The following is a 25,273-nucleotide window of genomic DNA, read 5'->3' on the forward strand; positions in this document are numbered from 1 at the left end:
CTATTTGAAAGAAAATGAACATTTTGCCAAGTAAAATTTGTGGACACAGTTAAGTTGGTACTTAAAGGTAAATTTATGGCATTAAATACAAGAAAACTAAGTTTCCAAACAAGAGTTAGGCATTTATTTTAAAATGTTGTAAAGAGGAGCAGCAGAGCAAACCTGTAGAGATAGGATGGATGGAAATGAGTGGAAGAAATAAATGGAGAAGAAAATAACTACAAGTTAATAAAACCAGGTCCTCTCTGGGTGTTGGCACCAGTGGGAGGAGGGCGGATATAAGGAAATGGAGTAGGAGGGTGAATGTGGTGGAAATATGTTCTCATGCATGAAAATGGAAAAATGAGACCTGTTAGCCAAGCGCCGGTTATAATCCTAGCAACTCAGGAGGCAGAGATCAGTTTGAAGTCAGCCCAGGCAAATAGTTGGAGAGACCCAATCTAGAAAAAAACCAATCACAAAAAAGGGCTGTTGGAGTGGCTCAAGGTGTAGGCCCTGAGTTCAAACCGCAGTACTGCAATTAATTAATTAATTAATTAAAAAATTTAAAATGAGACCTGTTGAAACTGCTCCAGGAATGAGGGTCGGGGGACAAAAGAGAATGATGGAGGGGGTGAATTCAACTATGACATATTGTAACAACTTTGGTGATTGTCACAATGTACCCCAGTACACGAATAACAATACTAAAAATAGACTTCTAGTAGAATTAGTCAATTTAAAAAAAAATGCAAATAAGCCAAGGGTTGGCAAACCTTTTCTCTAAATGTTCAGATAGTAAAACTTGTGTATGGTGTCTGGCAATTAGTAAATCTTGCTGTTGTAGCAGCAAAACAGACATCAAAATAAAGGAATGGACATGCTGCATCACATAACTTTATGAATACTGAAATATGAATTCCATATAATTTTCACATGCCACAAAATGAGACTCTCCTTTTGATTTTTTTTCCAATTATAAAAAGCAAAAATCTGTTCTTAGTTCACTGCAAGCTATACAAAAACAGGTGGCAAGCTAGCTGGCGTGAATTGGCCAAAGGTGCAGGTTCAGATGGATGGGTTTCAAGACTTAGTTGCTTGGTCAAATTCCTAAAGCACTGGACAGTCGGACTATGCCTGAGGACTATGGCAGCTGCACTCCTGATCAGTCCACCCTGGCCCAGAGCTCTGGCTGGCTTTGGAGTTTATTTTTGAGTCAGCGGTCAGCTATGGAGTCCAGGTTGGAATTCATGATCGTCCTGTCTCAGTGCTGAGTTACAGACGTCGAGAGACCACGCCTGGTTTTGGCTTTAGACTCAAGGCCGGGGATCCTTTCAGGGGCTCAAGGGTGTTGTCACTGAGCTCGTCCACTCTGCTGGACCCAGGGCCCAGCGCTGTCCACCAGGGCTCTGGCATTAGCTCATCGGGCCTCGTGACCAATCAGATCGCAGCGCCTGGACCCCCAGCGGCTGACGTCGCCTGCACCTGGCAGCCAATCACAGGCCGTCCTGAGTGCGCGGGCAGAGACGTCGGTTGCTGTGGCTGGCGATGCCGGGGCCTGAGGAGGGGTCGTTACCCGGCCTTCGCCGGTGGAGCCGCGCCAGGCCCTTGCGTCTCCGGCAGCACCGGGGACGCCACTAACCGTGGGTGAGGAAAGGGACACGGCGGGGCGGGGAGCGGGAGGAAGTCCCCTGCGGACGCCGGGTGTGCTGGCCTTGCGCTGCCCAGGCGGCCCGTTCAGTGCCGCGGCCTTCCGCAGGGGGTGTCAGGCTGGCGATGGCCGGCGGGTCGCCGGCCTCCTCGCTCATCCCCTTCCCTAATGGCGGCAGGCGACACTTTGGTGGCTCCCCCATGCCGGGGTTGGCCCCCGCGAGGCCTCCGGGAGAACGGGCTGCCCTGGCTCCCCACGCGCAGCCCGTGCCCCGCCGGTTAAAAACAACTGACCGGAGCCCCGCGGTGCGGACGCTGAGGCTGGCGGATCTCGAGTTCGAGATCAGCCTGGGCAGCAGTGAGACACCCTGCCTCCAAAAACACAAACATGGGGCGGAGCCAGTTCTGTAACTCCGGGCCCGCCCCCCATCCTGGAAGTCTGCAAGCCCCAATCCTTGAGGCTTCGAAAGCATTTAAAATTCGTTTGTGGGCCTTTTTCCCCACGTTATGATACCTGAGTGATGTTAATGTTATTATTTTGTTGCTGTGAACCTTCCTGACTTGTTAATACAGAGCTTGGACTGGAATGAACCCCACACCCCCCATTCCCACCAGAGGGCTGGGGTGCTCTCTTTACCCAGGTGGGGCGTGTTGGAGGGGTGGATTTTGGGGAAGGAATTCCATTCTCTTTCCCGGTTAAGCTGAGATGCTTAGTAAACGCCCTCCCTGGCAATGTTAACGAGGGAGTGGGATGTAAATACCCTTGTAAGGGCCTGGCGCCTGTGCTCATGCCTGTGACCCCAGCTACTTAGGAGGCAGAGATCAGAAGCATCGTAGTTCAAAGCCAGCCCTGGGCAAAATAGTTCATGAGACCCAGTCTGGGAAAAAACCATCAGAGAAAAGGGCTGGTGGAGTGGTCCAAGGTGTAAGCACTGAGTTTAAGTCCCAGTACAGAAAGAAAACATTTTTGTAAGGTGTAAATAACCCTAATCATCCTTTCTGGTTACTTCAAGCATGTGATGTTGGCCTGCCTGGAATATCTCAAGTTCTTAAAAAATTTCAGGTAAAGACCAGGTTGGTGTTTGTTTTCTCCTTCCCCTTTTCTCTCTTGTTCTCTCCTGGATTAAAACATTGCTGTTCAGAATTTACAGAGGGAATGTGTGTGATAAATTCAGGCAAACCATTGAGTTAGGTGACACCAGACCTCTTTAAATTGCTTCCCTAAACAAAACAGGAACTGGTGGTGGCATTCTTTCACTTGAGATCTTGAAAGGAAAAAGAAAGTAAGCACTGTATATGTAAAGCTGAGGTTTTTTATCATGTTAGACAAAAATGAGTTGTTAGACATACTCTCAGATTTCAGTCAACATATTAAAGTGGTTTGATAGGGAAAAGTGTGTATTTGATAAAATGGTTTTAGTTTCCTATTTGGATTTTTTTATTAGGGTATATTAATTGTACAAACTGAAGGGTTTCATTGTTATATTTCTGCATGTGCTTTAATGTACTTTGATCATATTCACCTCTTTTACTCTTTTCTTATCCCCCTTTCTCTAGCACCCTCTTTTTTTCTTTTTCTTGCAAATTTTTAACAATAGTTTCATCATGACCTTGTCATACATGCAGACAGTGTACTTCAATCTTATTCTCTCCTCACAGACATTTCCCCCTCCCACTGGCTCTCCCCTCCTCCATAGTTCTCCTTTTTTTTCAGTACTGGGGCTTGAGCTCTGGGCCTACATCCTGAGCCACTCCACCTGCCCTTTTTTGTGAAGGGTTTTTGCAGGATAGGGTTTGGTGAACTATTTGTCCATGTAACTGTGGATCTTTGATCCTCCTGATTTCTGCCTCCTGAGTAGCTAGGATTACATGAGCCACCAGTGCTGGACTCATACTTCCCTTTTTGTGTTCATGTCCCTTTCTTTTTGTTTTGGTTAGATCTAGATTCTGCATATGAGAAGGAACTTGGCACATTTGTCTTTCTCAGTCTGGCTTATTTTGCTTAACATGATTGTCTCTATTCCTTCCATTTTCCTTCAGGTGACATAGTTCCATTCATCTGTAGGTGGAATAATACCCCATAGTGTATGCATATTACATCTTTTTTATTCATCTGTTGATGGGCGCCCAGGCTGATTCCATAACTTGGCTGTTGTGTACAGTGATCAATAAAAATGGGTGCCCAGGTATCTCCATTGTGTGCTGACTTACATTACGTCAGATCTGTACCCTTTTTCTAAAGACTGTATTTCACAGGGTACTTGTATATTATGGACAGGGGACACAATCTGAATTCATTCTATGCCAGCAGCTGAGATCATGGGTAAATTCTGTGCTTTAGCAGTTTTTGAATACAGCTTAATAATACCTGTCATAGTAGTTTTCCATTGTGAAAAAAAAATCACAGTTTAGTAGCTTAAAATAGCAATTTTTTATTACTTCATAGTTTCTGAAGTCTGGAATCCAAAAGAAGCTGCTTAGCTGACTGGTTCTTGCTCAGGATATATCAGTAGGTTGCAGTAGGCTTTTGGCTTGATTTGTTTTCTCTGAAGGCCTGACTAGGGTTGGGCAATCTTTTTCTAAGCTCACTCACTTGGCTATTCCCTCTTCATGGGGCTGGTTGTGTCATAACAGCTGACTTCTTCAGTGTGAGTTAGTCAAGAGAGCTTGCACTCAAGCTGGAGCAGTCATTTTAGAACCTGTTTTCAGAAGTTACATACTATAATTTCTGCTCTGTTTGGTCCCCCAGGCCAACCTTGTTACACTGTGGGAAAGAACTACACAACAGTGTGAATAACAGGAGGTGGTATGGCTTCTTAATACATAGTAAATATTATATCATTTGAAAACAAAATATGGATGCTGTCAAAAAGTCTTACCAAGGTTTTTGCTTGGGGCCTTGTCAATATCAGAACTACAAGTTGCATAAGGATTTATGACAGGGCACACCAAGGTTTTTGCCTGGGGCCTTGTCAATATCAGAGAGCTACAAGTTACATAAGGATTTATGACAGGGCCCACCAAGGTTTTTGCCTGGGGCCTTGTCAATATCAGAACCTCAAGTTACATAAGGATTTATGACAGGGCCCACCAAGGTTTTTGCCTGGGGCCTTGTCAATATCAGAACCACAAGTTACATAAGGATTTATGATAGGACCCTGGCCTCTAATACGCTTCATGACTTTAGTAACCTCCAAAACCCTTGTAACTAGGTAGACTATTTAACTTGTCACCTAACTCGGGTTCTTTTATGAATGAAAAGTGTTGCTATTAATGAGTACATAATGACAGCAGGTTAAACTGGACTGCAGTGCTCAAATCAGGTCAACGTTGTAATCCTACTTGTAACTAATTTGTAAGTCTTTAGTATAGAGATGTTTTGAATCTGCAAGATACAGCTGTTCCATCTTTGGGAAGTGTGAGTTCCACTTAAATTTATACATTGACTACTTCATGCTAGCTTAAGTCTCTGTTGGATAGACTGCCTTAATCTTGGTTTACTAGCATAATCCCAAGTACCTAACCTTAGTTATGAATGGAGTCTGTGTAGGGACTTCAAAAACATCATTGATTGGGTGGCACCGTTGCTAAGCATTTTTCCTTTAATTTAGATATCATGTCTCATAAAATTCACACTGAACAATGTGAAATTGAAATTTTTTTTGGTATATTCACAAAGTTTTACATCCTAATTTTGGAACATTTCCTTAACCATAAAGACCATTAGCAGTCACTTCCCTGTACTACTGTGGTGTGACTGCTATAACAAATTACCACAAACTTGATGACTTAAAACAACAAAAATTTATTCTCTCTTTGTTCTGGAGGCACAAAGTCCAAAATCACTTTTCCTAAACCTGTATCAAGATCATGTTGGGGAGAATCCATTCCTTGTCTCTTCCGTTTTGTGGATGTGACATTCTTTGGGTTGAAGCCATGTCACTCTAATCTTCCTCCATCTTCACTTCACTTCCTAATGTATGTGTGAAATTGAAATTAATGAAATTGCCCTCTTCTATCTTTTTTTTTTTTTTTTTTGAGACAGGGCCTTGCATTGTAGCCCAGCCTGGCTTCGAACTTGATCTTCCTCTTCTGCTTCTGGAGTATGGGATTATAGTCATGGGATCCCCATGCTCAACTCCTTTTGTAAGGAAACTCATGGTGACATTTAGGGCCCACCTATATAATCTATGTTAATTTTCCCATCTCAAAGTCTCCTTAATCATGTCTAAAAAGATACTTTTTCCAAATAGGGGCTGTTTTTCAACCTACTGTATTGGATTTTTTTTGTGTTTTTGGTGGGGCTGGGGTTTCAACTCATGGCTTCACACTTGCAAAGCAGGTGCTCTACAGTTTGAGCCACATCTCCAGTCCTTTTGCTCTGTTATCTTGGAGATGGGGTCTCAGCCTCAGATTACAATCCGCCTGATCTTATTTACCCCTTCCCAGCCTCACAAGTAGCTAGGATTACAGCTGCAAGCCACTGGTTCCCAGATAACTTACTCTATTTTTTATTCTTCTTCTTGCCCAGCACAAGGTAACCATTAGTTTCTTACTTTATGGATTTGCCTATTTTGGACATTTTATTTAAATGGAAGTGCAGAATATGTGGCTTTTTGTGCCTCTTGCCTTTAAAATTACATACATGTTTTACATGTATCTGCCTCTAAACTTCAGCATATGGATGGACCCCAGTGGTTTTATCCATTCATCAATTAATGTACATTTGGAGTGTTTGCATTTTGTTGCTCTTATGATTAATACTTACATGAACATTTTAAGTTTAAGTTTTTACTTTATATTCACTTCTCTTGGGTATGCCTAGGAGAGAAATTGGAGGGTTATATTTTTGAGCAATTGCTAACCTGTTTTCTAAACTAGATCATCATTCAAATCCTTTGCCCATTTTAATATGATGAAAAATACACTTACCATGAAATTTACCATATTAACCACTTTTAAGTGTACAGTTCAGTAGTGTGAATCAGATCTGTAGCATTTTTTCATCTTGGAAGACTGAAACTGCCCATTAAAGAACAAACTCCTTTTTTCCCCTCTTTTCCCCTCTGTCACCACCATTCTACTTCCATTTACGTGAATTTGACTTTTTTAGTCACTTATAGAAGTGGGAGATTCTCTACCACTTCTCCGAGATTTATCCATGCTGTAGCATGTGACAGGACTTCCTTTGTAAGGTTGGGTAGTATTCATTGTGTGTATGTACCACACTTCGTTTTTTCATTCTTCTGTTGATGTGCACTTAGCTCTTCCACCTTTTGGCTGTTGTGTATAATCCCGTTGTGAACATGAGTGTGTTTGTATCTTTCTGAGACCCTGCTGTCCATTCTTCTGGATGTATTCCTAGAAGTGAGATTGCTAGGTCATATGATAGTTCTGTTTTTAATTTTGTCAGCAACTTCTATACTGCTTTCCATAGCAGATGCACTGTTTTATAATTCAGCCACAGTGCCTGAGTATTCCAATTTCCACTTCCTTGCCAACAGTTGCTATTTTCTGTTTATCCTTTAGTTTTTATTGTTAGTATCCATCCTAGTGCATGTGAGATGATGTCTCCTGGTTTTAATTAGCATTTCTCTAATTTTAGTGCTGTTGAACATTTGCATATGATCTTTGGAGAAATGTCCAAGTCTTTTGCTTATTTCTTGATTGGATGTGTTTTTATTTCATTCTTCCATTTCTAGTGGTATTTATATATTCTAACTGCAAGTTGCTTGTCATTTATATGATTTGCAAATACTTTTCCCTAGATTGTCTTTTTACTTTCAGTTTTTTCTTTTTCATTATTTTATTTTATTTTTTGTTATTTTTGTGCCTGGGGATGCATTGTGACATTTACAGAAGTTTCTTTTTACTTCCATGGCAGTGTTCTTTGAAGCACAAAATTTTTTTTAAGATTTTTGTTTGTTTATTGAGACATGGTCTTGCTATATAGTCAAGGTAGCTTTGAACCAGAGTTCTCCTCCCTCAGCCTCTTTGTGCTGGTATTTAAGGCATACCTAGGCCACCGTACCTTGGCCCAGCATAAACATTTTTAAATTGATAAGTCTTCTGTTTTGTGATTGGTGCTTCTGGTGCCATGTCTAAGAATCCATTTTTCTCTAATATTTATAATAGAATTTTTTATAGTGTTACTTCTTCAGTTTAGGTCTGTGATTCATGTTGGGTTGTTTTGTTTGTTGGTTTTTTTTTTTTTTTATAAATAGTGTGTGAGGAAGGGTCACACACTTTATTCTTTTGTATGTGGCTATCCCATTGTCCTATGTTATTGCCGTTTATCGGCAGGACCTGGGTGATTGGAGCCGAAAAAGATGAGGGGACTGTCGAGTTATAGCCATTTTATTGAAGATCACTTATGCTTTTTATAAGCTGTTTTTTCACAGAGCATTTGGTCAGGAAGATCATGCCAAGTATTACATGTCAAGGTACATTAATACAAGGAAGCACAGTTAAGATTAACTTTATCTTTGTTATGTCTTTTTTAAAACGGGAACAGAGAAGCAGGAGAAGCAAACGGTCAGTATAACCTTCTTATTTACATCTGAAGGACATGAAGCCATCTGGGGAACCTTGGGCACTGTTGTTTTTCTGGACATCTGGTCCTGAGACCTTTGTCCCAGTTCCTTGGAGCTATCTCACAAGGCCAGATGCCAAATCACACAGGCACAGTGTGGTCCTGAGACCTTTGTCTCAGTTCCTTGGAGCTTTCTCACAAGGCCAGATGCCAAATCACACAGGCACAGTGTGGTCCTGAGACCTTTGCCTCAGTTCTTTGGAGCTTTCTCACAAGGCTAGATGCCAAATCACACAGGCACAGTCCCACTGCTAGCTCCAACACTATATCATTTATTGAAAAGACTCCCATGATCCCCATTGAATTATACTGGAAATCTGACTGAAAATCAGTTGACTATTTTTTATGTATTTTTTTTAGGGGGGTCTCATGTTTGCTAGGCAGGCACCTACTAGTTGAGCCATAACCCCAGTCCTGTTGACTCTTACTGTATAGGATTTTTTCTGAACTCTGAATTCTGTTACATTGATCTGTGTATCTATCCTTACTAGTACCACACGTTTTAGTTTTTCTTTTTCCCCAGGTGTTGGGGATTAAACTCAAGGTCTTGTCCATGGTTGGCAAGTGATCCATCACTGAGTTATGTCCTCAGGTTCACCCTGTGCGTGACAGGATCTTGCTATGTAGCCTGTGCTGGTCACAAACTCACTCTGTATATCCAATCTGGCCTCATTTAGGATCCTCCTCCCTTAGCCTCCTGATTGCCTGGATTACAGTCATATGCCACAGGGTCCAGCCTCCTAGTCTCACACTCTTGATTAGTTTTGTAGTAAGTTTTATATTTGTAAAGTGTAACTCTTCCACCTTTGTTGTTGTTTTTCAAGATGGCCCCTTGAATTTCCAAGTGACTTTAAATTTCTGTAAAAAAGCCAGCTGGAATTTTGATTAATTTTAAGAGTATTGCCATTTTAGCAGCACTAAATCTTCTGTTCTATGAATACAGGATGTCTTTCCATTTTTGGCAGTACTGTTGTTTGAACTTGGGGCCTTATGCTTGTCAGGCAGGTGCTCTGCCACTTGAGCTATTGCACCAGCCTTTCATTTAGATGTTAAAATTTCTTTAACCATGTATTCAGTGGAATTTGGTACTTTCCATATAAAAGTCTTATATTTCTCTTGTTAAATTTTGTTCTTTTTCATGTTAATGTAAGTAGAATCACTTAATTTCACTTTCAGTGTTTATTGCTAGGTGTAGAAGTATATTTTTTTATATTGATCTTTTATTTTATAATCTTGGTTAGCTTGTTTATTTTAATTGTTTTGTTGATTCCTGAGGATTTCCTATATAACTTTGGGGTTTTTGTTTTTGGCTATATTGGGGTTTGAACTCAAGGCCTTATTGCTTATGCCTAGCTAGGCAGGCACTCTACCACTTGAGCCACTCTGCCAGCCCTGTTTGGTATTGAGTACTTTTGAGATAGTGTCTGCTAACTATTTGCTTGGGCTGACTTCAGCTTCAAACAACAATCCTCCTGATCTCTGCCTTCTGAGTAGATATGATTGTCTACTCAGTGGGTGAGCCACTGGTGCCTGGCTACATTTTTCAGTGTAGTTTTACTTCTTCCTTTCTACCAGTCTGTTTTATTTATTCATTCATTCATTCATTCATTCATATATTTATTTATTTTGCTTGATTGCTCTTGGCTATAGAACCTCTAGTATAATGTTGAAGTTGTAAAAGTGAACTCCTTTGTCTCCTTTCTGATCTTGGAGGAGACTTTTCAGTCTTTCATTATTATGTATGATGGTAGCTGTGGAATTATTTAATAATTTTTATTTTTTTGTGGTGCTGAGGATCAAACTCAGGTTTTCAGGAATCCTAGTCAAGTACTCACACACTGAGTCACACCTCACAGGGATTTCATTATAGATACCTTTGTCTGCTTAAGAAAGTTCCCTCTGTTCCTAGTGTCAAGTGCATTTGTTGTTTTATTTATTTTAATTATGTAAAGGTGTTAGATTATGTCATTTTTTTTCTGTAGACAGGTGTGAGTTGTGTCCTTTATTAAAATAATACCATGATTTGTTTTCATAAAATTAACCAATCTTGCATTTTTATGTAAATCCCATCTGGTACAGTATATAATGTTTATTATGTGCTGTTGAATTTTATTTGCTAGCATTTTGTTGAGGATTTTTATCTCTCTCCTTTTTTTTTTTTTTTATACTGGGGTTTCAACTCAGGGTTTCATGCTTGCTGAGCAGTCACTCTAGCAATTGAGCCACTCTGCCAGCCCTGTTTTGTGTTGAGTATTTTTGAGATAGGGTCACGAACTATTTGTCTGGGCTTTGGGTTTAAAACCACAGTCCTCCTAATCTCTGCCTCTTTAGTAGCTAGGATTACAGTCATGAGCCACTGGCGCCTGGCTACCTCTATTTATAAGGTATATGTTGGTCTATAGTATTTTTATTTTTACTTTTTTTTTTTTTTACTGGGACTGGGGTTTTGAATAAAGGGCCTTGCGCTTTAAAGTAGTCATTCTACCTCTTGAGCCACACCTTCAGTCCATTTTGCTCTGGTTATTTTTGAGATGGGGCCTCATGAACTATTTCCCCAGTCTGGCCTTGAACCTCAGTCCTTCAGATCTCAGCCTCCCAAGTGTCTAGGATTATAGTCATGAAACACTGGTGCCCGGCTTGGTCTATAGTATTTCTATGTGAATTTTGAGATTTTTGGTATCAGTACTGTTGTCTCGTAGAATGAACTGGAAAGTTTTCTCTCCTAAATTGTGGAACATTTTCTAGAGGATTGGTGTTAATTCTTTTTAAAACATTTGGTATGAGCTTAATTGTAGAATGCTTGCCTAGCATGCAGAGGGCTCTAGGTTCCATCCTTAGCAAGGGAAACAGCAACCAAATAACAAAAACAAAAAAACTGATAGAATTTGCCAGTGCCATTTGATTTGGGGCTTTGCTTTGGGACAGTTTTTCTCATCTTCTTTTGTTTTGTTTTAGTGGTACTGGGGTTTGAACTCAGGGCCTCACATTTGCTAGGCAGGCGCTCTACCACTTGAGCCACTCTACCATCCCTGAGAAAGTATTTGATTACTAATGATCTCTATATATCTTATTTATTTATGTATTTATTTATTTATTTATTTTCTTTGTGATACTGGGACTTGAACTCAGGTCCTACACTTTGAACCACTCCACATCAGCCCTTTTTTGTGATGGATTATATTTTTAAAAATATTTATTTACTTTTTTAGACAGGGTCCCAATATGTGGCCCGTGCTGACCTGAAATTTTTGATCCTTCTGCCTTAGCCCTGAAGTGCTGGAATTACAGGTCTGGCTAAAACTTTTTTTTTTTTTTTTGAAGTGTTGGGGATGGAACCCAGGACTATCCAAGCACTTAACACAGAACTACATCCCTCACCTCATATTTTCTGTTTCTTTTGGAGTTAGTACAATAGTTTGTATCTTCTGGAATTTGTTCATTTCATCTAGGATTTCTAATTTATTTTCATAGATTTATTCATAGTATTCCTCTACAATTTCTATTTTTATATGGTTGGTAATCGTATCTTCTTTCTTTTTTGAAAATGAATTAGATGAACATCACAAAATCAGTCATTTTAAAGTGAATAGTTCAGTGGTATTTTGTTCATTTAAGATGTTACCTATCTGCTACCTGTGTGGAACTACTCATATTTTTATCATTCCACAGTAAAATCCCCTTCCTCATTAAGTAGGTTCTCCTCATATCCTTCCCCTATCTCTGGCAACCACCAATCTCTGCTTAGTGTTTATGGATTTATGTATTGTGTATATTTCCTATCAATAAAATCATAAATATGTGACTTGTGTCTGACTCCATTCATTTGATATTTTCAAAATTCATCCATGTTATACCTCATACTTTTATGGCCAAATAAGTTTCTAATGTATTTCTATTCCTTAATTTGTTTATGCTTTCATCCATTGAGAGACATTTGTGTTGTTTACACCTATAGGTCATTATGAGTAGCTGCTGTACAAATTTGTGTACATATTCTTCTTGTCTGTGTACATGTTTTCTGTTTTTTAGGGTATATGCCTAGAAGTAGACTTACATCAGGTCATATGATTCTATGCTTAAATTTTTTCCCTGTTTAATTTTTTTTAATTTTTCTTTTGTAGTTTATGTTTAACTTTTTGAAGAACTATGAAATCATTTTCAAGAATTCTCTGATTTTTGCAAGGCTTTATTGATTTCCAGGATCTAAACAGACTTTATTTTTACACATTTTGCTATTCTCTTTTCTTTTATGTTGGAGCTGCTTTTTGTAGGTCCTTAGTTCACAATTCCCACTGACCTCACCTTGTTGCTGGGCACTTAACAAATTGCCCATGTGTGTTTTCCTCCACAACAACTTCTAAGTTGTTCTTGTTCACCTGATAACCTTTGTAAACATGCAATCTTAGTGAAAAGAGCTTGCCTTTGAATTAATGTCACTTTGAGATTGAACTGCTACCCTGCTCACATCTCCTGTACAGTTTTCTACCCTTGGAAGAAAAGGGAAAGAGACAGATTCTTCCTGTGCTTGGAAAATTATCCCATGAAGGAATTTAAGCCTACTTTCCTGAGGAGAGGCTTCCCCAAACTGTTGGTTCCGTGATGGGGGAATGTCCTTCAGAGGATTATAGAGCTCTCCCATTTCCTGTGACAGTTTACCTCAGTGGTACACAGCCTTGGAGAAAATTGGCTGTTTCTTAGATTTGAATGTTTCCTATCCCTTCCTTCATTCCAACATTCTTTGATGAATTTCATTGTTTGTTTTTTGACAGGGTCTTGATATGTAGCCCAGGTTGGCTTAAACTTGTTATCCTCAGGCCTTAATTTCCCAAGTCCGGATATTATAGGTGTGCACCGCCAGGCCTAGCATGCTGAATTTATTTCTCTTTCTAGATAGTCTTTCTTTTAATGAGTGTTTGTGTGTTTACTGTGTTGTAGACACCACTCTAGGCACTTTAGGTAAAAGCAGGAAAAAGCAAAGCAAATGAACAACACCACCACCACCAACAACAACAACAAAAAAAACAGAAAAAACTCCCAACAGGAGAACTCATAGTCTAGTAGAAGAAGAAAGATAGTAAACATAACAAACACATAAATTCTCTGATGAAATACAGGGCAGTATATGCAATTAGGAGAGACATAGTAGAGCCAGGGTTACAAGATTAGAAGTGGAAGTTGGGGATGTAGTTGTAATATAATTTCAGATAAGGTGGCCAGGGAGAGTCTCCTGGAGAAGTTAAATTTGAATATGGCCTTGAAGGAGATTAAATGTCCCATGTTATACATGGGACAAGTGGGTCGGAAATACTGAAGGAGCAGTGAGGATGTTCCTATGGCTGGTTTGGAATGAATGGAGGCTAGAATAGTGAGAGAAGTCACAGAGGTAGCAAGAATGGAAATAGTGGTGAGAATCTATAAATTCCTTATTTTTCTCTAACTGTAGTGTATAAAAATATTCATGTCTTTTAATAAAGAACAACCTTGGCTTAATAGTTGTTCCCTGTGACAGGCATGGTGGTACATGCTTGTTAATCCTAGCACTAGGGAGTCAGAGGCAAGAGGATCATGAACTCAAGGGCAGCCTGAGGTACATAGCAAGTTTCAGACTTACCTCTCCTCACAAAACAGATGTTTCCTTCATAGACCTCCAGACTAGCGTTGACCCCATTTTATACACTACCTGCTCGAGCTTACTTACGAAAGAGTATATATTACAAATATTTGTGAAAAAGATTTAATTATTTTTGCAGCTGGGACCCAACATAGGGTTTTGCATGTGCTAAGAACATGCTCCACCACTGGCTACATCCCCAGCTCAAAAAATTGCTATTATTTTTTTCTGATGGGACAGGGTTTGAACTCAGGGCTTCATTCTTAAAGGATAGAATTTGTGTGTTTGTGTGTGTGTGGTACTGGGGGTTGAACTCAGGGCCTTGTGCTTGCAAGGTAGATGTTCTACCACATGAGCCACTCCAGACCTTAATATTTTTTCTTGAGAGATTTTTGTTATATAGCTGAATCTGACTTTAAACTTGTTATCCTCATGCCTTAGCCTCCCAAGTGTTGGGATTACAGGTGTGAACCACAACATCTGGCTTCAAAAAAATTATTTTTGCTTTATATAGTTCCCCAGGATGGAATGCAAATGTTTACTGTAGTTTTAAGTATATTGTGAAGCTCTCATTTCCCCAAAGGTTGTATGTTTAGTGGGTGTTAAATTCGAAGGAAAAAAATGTATGGAGTTATTGGTGGGGTTGGGACAAGAGTGCTGTGGATGTAGAGAGAGTAAGAGAATGGAGAAGTTTAGAGGAATGAAGAATGAGGCAAGGGAAGATGGTATGGATAGATACAAGAGGTGCCCTAGTAGTCTAAGATCTAACCTCAGAAGTTACTCAAGAGGGACTAATGCCTGAAAAAAGTTGGTGTGTGACTGCAAAACATAGCCCCACTAGAATGGTCATTGTTTAAATGCATAAATATAATATGGGAGGTGGATCATCATCCACTGCTGATCCTTAGCTGTCTTTGGATTGAAAGCCTCTTATTGACCCCTCCCATGGCTCTTAGTACTTCTTGGTGGGAATATGAATTAAGTTTTGAGGACAGAACCCTTAGATACAGTAGTTCTTTTCATGTCCAACTGCCCCACCTCATTATGTCAAGATTCTGGTAAATTTGAAAATAAAGGTTTTCCATTCATCCATGGATGGATGTACATTTGTGGAGGAGTAGTTCTGGATCCATAAAGGAGAAGTGATAGGAAAACACCTATGTTTTAATGGCTGTTCTTGTAAGTGAACTCATTTGTATAACTTACTAGTTTTATTCCTGATTCTTGTTCTGTTTTTCATTTTTTTTCTTTTATTTCCTTTTAATTTTTAACTTGTAATACTGGGGACTAAACCCAGGGCCTTGTGCATGCCAAGCAAACACTCTACTGCTGAGCTATATCACCAGCTCATTTTTTATCTTGAGTAATTGATTGGATTTGGTTGAATTCAGAGTATGGACAATAGCCAAAAATCTAATCAGGATCAACTAGATGAAGTCTGGCAGTGTTGCTGGAATACAGCTTAATCATTCTTTGAAAATCAGGAATTACTTCCCATAGTTTTGGAGACTAAGAGTCTGAGATTAAGGTATTAGTTAATTTGGTTCCCCATTGAAAGCTCTTTTCCTATCTCATAGCCTCCTTAATTTTTTCCCGTGTTCTCAAATGGGGGAGAGAGAGGAAATAAGGTCTATGGTGTCTCTCTTACAAGGGCATTAATTCTCCTGAGGGCTCTACCCTGGTGATTTCTTCTAAAGCCGGCTTCCATATATGAATTTGGGGGTTCAGTCTGTAGCATAATCTAAAATATACTCGCTGGAATTAGGTGAAATCATTTGACATTTAGGAATGAAGGACCAGTAAGTCTTGGATTTTTGTTTGTTTTTTTGGTGACACTGGCACAGGGGTTTGAACTCAAGTCAGGGCCTCATGCTTGCTAGGTAGGTGCTCTTACTGCATGAGCCACTCTGCCAGCCCCAAAGGATCTGTAGGTCCATCCTAGTGCTAGTGTGCTATATAATTTGACGGACAGAGAAAAAAGAAAAACAGAAAAATTAGTTGCATAGTACAGATGTGAAAATAAAAACTAAGCTCAGAAGTTGGGGCTTGAGTAGTATGGGGTTCATTAATAGGAATGGAAATGATAGGTGGTTATAATGAATAATGCTTTAAACATTATTTGAAATCACATAAGATACTATGACTCATTTGATGGAAGTTGTGGGGACAATTGAGTAAGTTTTTAAAAATAGAGAAAAATGAGGTGAAAACCAGTGAAACACTTCAATGCATTCTTAGGGTTAAAGCAATAGCACAGCCTTCAGAAATAAGCATGCATGTATGTGTTTATATGCGTGTGCATTATCATATATATATATATATATATATATATATATATATATATATATATGCGTGTGTATTTAATGTGTATTCATTTATATAAGTCTGTCACATATGCTGGGCACCTTGGCTGGTTCTACAGTTTTGCTATTCTGAACAGAGCTACAGTAAACATGGCTATACAAATCTCTCTTTTGTGGATTGATTACACTCTTTCAGATATATGCCCAAGAGTGGCATGGCAGGTTATAAGTTAGTTCTATTTAGTTTCCTGAGGAACATCCATAAATCTCTGACTTCTTAGTGACTGCAACAGCTTATATTCTTTCTGACAGTGTATGAGTGTTCCCTTTTCCCTGTATCCTTGAAGGTCTGTCTGGGGTGAGATGGAATATTAGTGTAATTTGATTTCAGTTTCCTTTATGACTAAGGATGCTATTTCTTCATATCTGTATTAGCCATTTGTATTTTTTCTTAGAACTGGGTGCTCAATTCGTTTGCCCGTTTATTAATTAGATTATTTATTCTTTTGCTGTTTAACTTTTTGAGCTGTTTGTATATTCTGGGTATTAATCCTTTATCTGTTGAATAGCTTTCTGTGTTTTGATACTGTTTCTTTTGATGTGCAGAACTGTCTTAATTTATGAAGTCCTGTTGTCAATTCTTGGTCTTATTTCCTGGGAAGTTGGAGTCCTTTTAGCAAAATCATTACCTATATCTGTGTCTTCCAGGGTTTTCCTATAATAGCTTCAGAATTTCAGATCTTACATTAAGATCTTTCATCCATTTGGAATTGTTTTTGGTACAGGGTGAGAAATAGGAGTCTAGTTTCAGTCCTCTGCATGTAGATAACCATTTTCCCAGCAGTACTTGTTGAAGAGGCTGCTTTTCTCCAGTGTATGTTCTTGGCTTCTTTGTCAAAAATCAGATGGCTATAGCTGTGTGATTTTATTTCTGGGTCTTCTATTCTGTTACATTGCTTGGCATAGTATCTTACCACTGTTGGGCTAACAAAATAAAGTAAGCGAAATAGTGAGGAAAAGCATAATGTTTATTCCACTTAATGTTATGTATTTTTAGGTGACTTCAGATTTTAAGCTATCATTTAATCCTACTTGAGTCTTAGTGCCCTTGCCTATAAAATAAGGATATTTATTACTACCTCAGTGTTTGGAGGGGAATTAAATAAGGTAATGCATTTTTGTATACTTACTGATGTGTATATGTTTGTACTTAGGAAACACTGGAATTTGTAGCCATATCCTTCAAGAATTTAAAAACTGGAAAATGGATCAGCCATGTTTAGTATGTGAAGAAGAAGAAGAAGAAGATCCCAAACCACAGAAGAACTTAGAAGAAACCAAACAAATAGATGGTGAAGATGCTGAGCTCATCTTTGTTGGGGTGGAACATGTAAATGAAGATGCTGAAATAATCTTTGTTGGGGTAACTTCACATTCAAAGCCAGTCATTTCAAACATTTTGAACAGAGTCACCCCAGGTTCATGTTCAAGGAGAAAAAAGCATAGTCGCCTAAGAAATGGTAATGCTCACAGAGTACAGCCTACAAGTCCTGTGGCCTCTACATCAGAAACAGTGACTATCTTGCCAGCATCTCCATCTGAATCAAGATCAACAGATAGTCCTATTATTATTGAGCCATTATCTATACCAGATTATAAAAATAATCCATCACAAGTTGTGCCTAGTAGCTCTTCCGAGTTGTGTTCTCCTGTGTTTACCATCACAAGTTCATTGCATCGTCCAGTAGAAGCAGCACTTTCAGTAGGAGGTGTGAATGAAAGTCCTTGTACAGGAAAGCGACATTCTACTTCTGAAGTAAATAGCATAAATCCCCAGAGGCCTAAACTCAGTGATGGAATCATCGGGGAATGTTCTTCAGCTTTGTTCCCTTCAAGCTTTTTCCATACACTGAATCCTCAACAAAATATACCCTCAAATGATGTTCCTGCCTCAGTAAGCCTTGTTAAGAATGGAGTACCTTTACTAAATGACAGTGCCCATTTTGAGCCTATGAATTTAAATCCTGATAGGGAAAATGAATTGGCAAAAACAGATGTTTCAAGTGTTACAAGTCAAAACAAGACCTCTGATCCTAAGGAAGGAAATCTAATTATGTTACTTAGTGACTTCTACTATGGACAATATAAAGGAGATGGGCAGCCAGAACAGAAAACTTACACAACCTTTAAATGCCTCAGTTGCTTGAAAGTTCTGAAAAATGTGAAGTTTATGAATCACGTGAAGCACCATTTGGAACTTGAGAAACAGAAAAGTGACAGCTGGGAAAACCACACCACCTGCCAGCACTGCCACCGGCAGTTTCCCACTCCCTTCCAGCTGCAGTGTCACATTGACAGTGTGCACACTACCCAGGAGCCCTCTGCTGTCTGTAAAATCTGTGAGCTGTCATTCGAAACAGATCAAGTTCTCTTACAACACATGAAGGATGATCATAAGCCTGGGGAAATGCCGTATGTTTGCCAGGTTTGCAATTACAGGTCATCAGTCTTTGTTGATGTGGAAACACATTTTAGGAAGTGCCACGTGAACACTAAGAATCTGCTTTGTCCATTTTGTCTCAAAATTTTCAAAACCGCAACACCATACATGTGTCATTACAGGGGACACTGGGAAAAGAGTGTTCACCAGTGTTGTAAATGTCGGCTGCAATTTTTAACTTTCAAGGAGAAAATGGAGCATAACACCCAGTGCCATCAAAGGTTTAAGAAACCTAAGCAACTAGAAGGATTACCTCCTGAGACAGAAGTCATTATTCAAGTGTCACTCGGACCTGTTCAGCCTGGATCAGTGAAAGTAGCATCCATTACTGTGAGCATGACTGACTCTGAACCATCATTGTCCAGGTCTAAAAGCAGAATTTCAAAAAAACACCATCAATTCTAGTTTTGGTAAACCAAAAGCAAATATTCCACTCTAAATAAAAAGGAAAACACAAATGGAAAGGAAAAAATACAAACTATATTCAGTAGCACCAAAATTATTTAAGACTTTTTATTTTTTTTCTTTCTTTGTTTCCTTTTTGCCTTTCTCACTCTCTCTTTTTTCATGGTACCATGGTTTGACCTCAGGACCTTCTGGTTGCAACCCTTGAGACTTTAAAGTTCATGATAAATGCAGTGTTTTTTTCCAGTGCTCACAAAGAATCCAGGACCTTGAACATGCTAGGAAGTGCTCTACCACTAAGTCACATTTCCAGCTTCTCCAATGCTGTTTAATTGAATTTTGAGGTGTTACTTTAAAATGTATCACCTGGTTTTCATGTTAATTGTCTGGCTCAACATGTGAAAGGAATTTGTGTGTTTGACAGAAAAAGCAAGTAGAAATTTTATTATTTTGGTATTTCATGTTACTTCTAAGCTTGAAAATTTTTTTTCCTACACACAGAATTTATAGTTTTTGAAGTATTTAATTTTATTTTCTTTTTCCATATATTACGGATTTCATTATTGCCTCTAGTCAAACTGGAGTGACTTTGTTATAGCCTGGCTCATTTGCTCATGAACCAGAAGTGCCTCTTTGCTGGCACAAAATCACCTGGTTCTGAAAACCTGGGTGTGGAATTGAGTGGGAAAAGCTGTGACATGAATGGAGATCAGGAAGACACAAGTTATTTAATCAGAGCAGTGACTTCTTGTTCCAGGTATGGGATAGGCATACAGTTACTCCAATGTTAGAGCCAAAGCAGAAGAAACACTGCCTCACAGTGCCTGTAAGGATAGAACATCCAAGGAAGCAACACCATGCCAGCATTTGTGAAGCTCGGATCTCTGCAGACATCAAACTGTGCTGTGTATCTTCAGCTTCATATGAAGAAGCAGAGTGAAAGTCCTATTAAGTGATCTAAAGAGAAAATGGATTTGTAACTTTCCTCTCTTTTGGTTAGCCATTAGTGTTGAATGAATTGGCCATATCCCTCTCAGCCACAGCAGTTAAGGGTGTTATGTTTCCCAGGGTAAGCCCTGGCACCCATACTTTGAACTATACTGGACCCATAGTTTTAACTGAAAAGGGCCAAATATCTGTCTAGTTGACCTGGGCTAAATTTAGTTCTCCCACTGTTAAGCTGGAATGGATTCTTGCCAAGGATAGTAGGTACCGTAGATAAAAATAGCCCAGGGTGACTGTATAGAATCAAATCCATTATAGGGCCTGATATTTTTCAGTGCTTGTGTATGGTCATTGGACATACGGAGCTTGCAGTTTTGTTTCTTGCCTTGTGCCAGAGTGTATTACAATTAACAGTTTTTCCTTTGTTAAATGTATAATCACATTGTCACACTTGGAACTGTGGTGTATCCTCTGAGTGTTGGCTGTTAAACAGCATTATCAGCTGCTTCTGTGAGTCCCTAGGATTGTCTCTCCAGGTCTGGTCCAGTGCCATCCATTGTTCCTCCATCTCCAAGCCAGGTGCCCAGCAACCCCTGTTCATCAGTCAGGGAATGTAGTATCCTGGTTTTAAGCATTGCTCTGGAGAAATATCTGCATTTTTTTATTCCTTTCTTCTCTTCAAAGGTACCTTATCTTGCTGGGAGTACTGGCATGCATCTCTATTCCCAGCACATGGGAGGCTCAGGCAGGAGTGGGTTCCAGGCCAGCCTGGATCACATAGCAAGGCATTATCTCAACACCCTCCCCCCCAAAAAATGTTTTTGAAAGGTTCCCTATTTCTCCCTACTCTTTTCTTTCCTCCTCATTCTAGTTAATTTTCTAAGGTTTCGTGAAAAGTTGAGGAGAGATAATTAGTTTTTAGCATCCCAGTTAAATTAAAGGAGGGATTACACATAACTTAAAAAGTTATGAGTAGATTATTTATTTGCTCTATTCTTGCTTGCTTGATTTGCACCTTGAACATTTTACTGGGCCTTTGGTTTGGGCCAAAGCACATTGGTAAAATTGTACCCTGAATCCGTTCTTCAGGTGTAGAAAGTGTGCCTGTTCATATCACTTGTTCCTACTGTGTATAAGTAAATCTGCAGACTTTTGCATACTCTGTATTGTAAAAATAACATGTTCGGTGTTTTGGTGATTGCTTAATGTAAAGTGCTATTTCACCGAAGTATGTTCCTAAGGTGTAAAAATTGTCATTTTATTACTAACCACTACACGTTCCAGTGGTTTGACCTCTGCATACTTCCTCTCCTCTCTCTCTCTCTGCCATGTTTCACTACAGTTTTTCCCATTGATGCACTCTTGACATACTGTACTTATTACTCCTCAAGTAAATCACATCTCTTCCTGATCCAAGGCTGCACATGCTTTCCCCTTTCTTAGAATGCTCTTCCCCTTGGTCTGCATGGCCTGCTACCTCACCTTTGGCTTATTGAGCTTCACCAAAGTTCTTAGAGTGCCTAGAAATCTCCCCTGCTGTTTGAAAACCTTATTGATTCCTTCTCTTTAGTGACATGTTACCCACCTCCCTTTATTCCCTCTAATCTAGTTAAATTTCCCAGGTATTCACAAAAAAGCTGGGAAGCAGTCATCACCATCAACTTTGCTGGTGTCTTAGAATTGAGCTAGCCTCAGCTTCTGTCAATTTCTGTGCCTACAACCAAAAGAAAATTAATATTGTGAGTTCAGTATTTCAGGAGCTTTTTGTTTTTGTATTGAAAGTGCTGTACTTTTTAAAGCAGTGTCACTTTGTTTTGTTTACAAATATATTGAACATCTGCCCAGATTACTATTTTATTACCATTTGTGAATTTCCTCGTCTATTTTGCTGCTTGTTCTTTCAGATGAAATTTAGTATTTTATTAATGTTGCCAAAATTATAAGTGAAATAGAAATTATAGTAATAAAATGTTTTGTGAAAAAAGTGTTTTGCTGTATGTCTTTGCATCAATAACACATGTTTTAGTTTTATTTAATTTGTATTTTGTATTCCCTGTCAGTTGTGTTCATTTTTAGTCTTATTTCATTGGACAGAATTTCTAAAAACTGATAAAATATGATAGAGTTAATGGGCTTCCTGTTCTTGGTTTTAATGACAAATGATTTACTATTAAAGTTAATGAGTATATTGCTTCAAGAATTTCTATTTCCATTTTTAGAATCTTTAAGGAGAATTGTGTCATTTTATTGGAAATTTTATAGCATGCATTCAGATAGCCGTTTACTCTTTCGTTACTAACCAAAGGTTTCTTGGCTGCATTCACAACTTTCCTATTAGAAATCTTCCCTTCTTAAGCCTGGGATGGTGACACATGCCTGTAATCCCAGTACTCTGGAGGCTGAGGCATAATAGTGAGTTTGAGGACAACCTAGGCTTCAAAGTGAGACCCTGTCTCAAAAACCTCAAAGAGAAAAAAAAATAAAGACATAAAAACCTTCCTTTCTTTAAGCATAAGTAATCTATTTGGAATAGATTATTCTCAGTACTCTAGAGTACAATTTTCTTTATCATTTAGAGTATTAGAGTATTTCCTCTTGATTTGTCACAATTTTAATCAATGTTTTTGATTTTCTAAGAAGCAACCTTTTATTACAATAACCTTTTATTACGCCAACTAATTTTTTTCTATTTTATTATACCTCTTCTGCTTATTTTAGGATTTGTTTAAATTACTTTTAAAAACTTTACTTTTTCTTTAATAAAATAATTTAAGACTGCCTACCACTGTTTACAGCTTTGAATTTCAATTTTTTTCCCATTTTAATTTTTACTTGTCTTGTTTTTATGTGTAGCCCAGGTGGACCTCAAACTCCATGGCTTATGCCTATGGAGTTCTGGGATTACAGGAATGTACCACCACACCTGTATTGATACATATTATTATTTAAAATATGCATTCTTAATTCAAAAATTTTAAATGTTGTGGGCTAAGTTTACCTTGTTTTTATCTTTGTAGTGCTGGGGATTGACCTAGGGCTTCATGCATGCTAGCCAAGTGCTCTTTTTTTTCTTTTTAGTTTTACCAAGAATTGAGGTTTTTTATTTTTCCCTTTGGAGCTTTGAGGATGTGTGTGTGTGTGTGTGTGTGTGTGTGTGTGTGTGTGTGTGTAAACTGTGTAAACTGGCATGTCTATACAAATGTCTTTTTCACATTACTACATGGGTTATTTGAAAAACGTTATTTTTCCTGTGGTAAAATACATTTTAATTACAGAAAAATTCCCCTTTAAATGAATGTAGTATAAATGATAGACTTATGAAAAAGAGACTATTTCCTAGTTATAAAACTTCAAAACCAAAGTGAAGATCAAATTATTAAATATATACTTACTGTAAACAGTGTTACACAGTTATCAAAAGTAATGACAGTAGGAGCTATGGCAGTGCAAAAATTTGAATGTATTGTAGAATCAGAACGCAATATCTGAAATGTATGCTTTGAAGTTGTTTACACATGATAATATGGAAAAGAATGATAAATGCTTAGTACAATTGAGTTTTAATCAGATAATGATTCTGTTTAAAATATTCATTATATGAATAGAAGAAAATGCATTCCAGTCCAGTTGGATAACCCTCTTAGACTGTTTATCCTACTTATAGGATTGAAATGAGGGCAGGGGACATGGTTCAAGTGGTAGAGCACCTGCCTAGCAAGTGTGAGGACCTGAGTCAAATCCCAGTACTGCCAAAAAAAAAAAAAAAAATCTCAGAGTAGATTTTAAGTGTTCTCAGTGCAAAAAAAGTTTAAATTGAAAATAATTTTTGATGCATGGTAAGATTGCTACCAAAACACAAGAGTCTTTCTTAGGCCAAACTATGGCCTTCCAGTTAAGAATTATTATTTTTAGTACTGGGGTTTGAACTCAGTGTCTACACTTTGAGCCACTCCAACATCCTTTTTTTGTGATGGGATTTTTTTTCAAGATAGGGTCTCAAGAACTATTTACCTGGGCTGGCCTTGAACCACAACCTTCCTGATCTCTGCCTCCTGAGTAGCTAGGATTACAGGCATGAGCCACTGAGACCCAGTAGAATTACAATTTTCAAAGCACTATTAGAGAAAGCAGAGTGTGAGAGTGCCAGAAACTCATGCATCCTGCAAAAGTTAAAATGTTTACTTCCTGCCACGGAGAACATTTTGCTGAGTTTTCTGTTCTAGGTTATGAGTTACGACTTACACTCATTTGTACCTTTCCTGGTGTTCCTGCTTTTGGATTTGTGACTTAGGAAAGCTTTGGATGTGAATGTGATAGGACTATAATTCTTTGATCTTATAAAGTGATAAAAAGTTCAAAGCAGTGGAAAGAGGCAAATGTCCAGAAAAATGACAAAACAAGAAGTGTCTTAGAGTTGTGTGTGTGTGTGTGTGTGTGTGTGTGTGTGTGTGTGTGTATGTATGTCAAGTAGACCTTGATAACAATATTTTAAAAAAGGATTTGTAGCCAGTTTTAAACCAGTAAGGGGCAGGGATATAGCTTGGTGGTACAATGCTTGCCTAGCTTTCCTAAGGTCCACTCCCCAGTACAGGAAAAAAAAAAAAAAGCCTTGCCTATACTTGCCTATAATCATTCCCAGCACTTGGGAGGTTGAGGCAAGCTTGGGCTACATAGCAAGACCCTGTAAATACAATAAAAAGCAAAAAATGTTGTGATCTTATTTCTAAATTTCCTTGTCCATAGGCATACATCATTAGGTGTTTAGCTTCTAGGAAAATCACTAATGTATTGATCTGCCATTCTGATTCACTTAAGTATAAAAATTTAAAAATACAGTTTACGTGAAAGAAAATGAAGACAACCTTCCAAAAAGAAAATAATTTATGAAGACTGAACAACCATTCCTCCTATAAGACTGCCATAAATTAAATTAAAAGAATGGTCTAGGCAAATGAATCTTCCAAAGGCCCTTTTTTACTTCCAGAGTGGAAATCAAGGAAATGCTAGCCACATAAATCTAAATCACTTCCTGTGATTTTAATGATGAAACGTGCAGTACAGAGATACAATTACACTATCAGACTTACTCTGGGTAAAACCGTCAAAAACTTCTTTTGGAGATAGGTCTCACTGTTTTCTAGACTGGTCTTAATCTGCTGGGGTCAAGTGATCCATATCAGCCTCCTGAATATCTGGGACTATACGTGCATACCTACTCATTCCACTTTTAATGAGTAGGATTGTGTGCTGCTTGAAGATTTCAGGTAAGAAGTGTTACTAGTTATCTG

At 38.6% G+C, this 25,273-nt stretch overlaps 1 protein-coding gene across 4 annotated transcripts in view; it reads left to right on the forward strand.

The window, feature by feature from the left end:
- The first annotated feature begins 1,102 nt into the window (after positions 1-1,102).
- Positions 1,103-25,273, forward strand: part of LOC141418882 (zinc finger protein 280B-like) — a 74,909-nt gene continuing 50,738 nt past the window's right edge. Inside the window, exons 1-3 of one of the 4 annotated variants that reach the window (XM_074061149.1) lie at positions 1,114-1,626; positions 2,643-2,703; positions 17,350-21,482. In XM_074061149.1, coding sequence (XP_073917250.1) covers positions 17,400-19,040 — 1,641 coding nt within the window. In that variant the 5' untranslated portion in view covers positions 1,114-1,626; positions 2,643-2,703; positions 17,350-17,399 and the 3' untranslated portion in view covers positions 19,041-21,482. Of the gene's footprint in view, positions 1,627-2,642; positions 2,704-17,349; positions 21,483-25,273 lie in introns of those variants that run through there. The other 3 variants (XM_074061147.1, XM_074061146.1, XM_074061151.1) reach the window with 3 other exon arrangements.

Source organism: Castor canadensis, chromosome 18 (assembly GCF_047511655.1).
Source record: "Castor canadensis chromosome 18, mCasCan1.hap1v2, whole genome shotgun sequence".
NCBI lineage: Eukaryota > Metazoa > Chordata > Mammalia > Rodentia > Castoridae > Castor > Castor canadensis.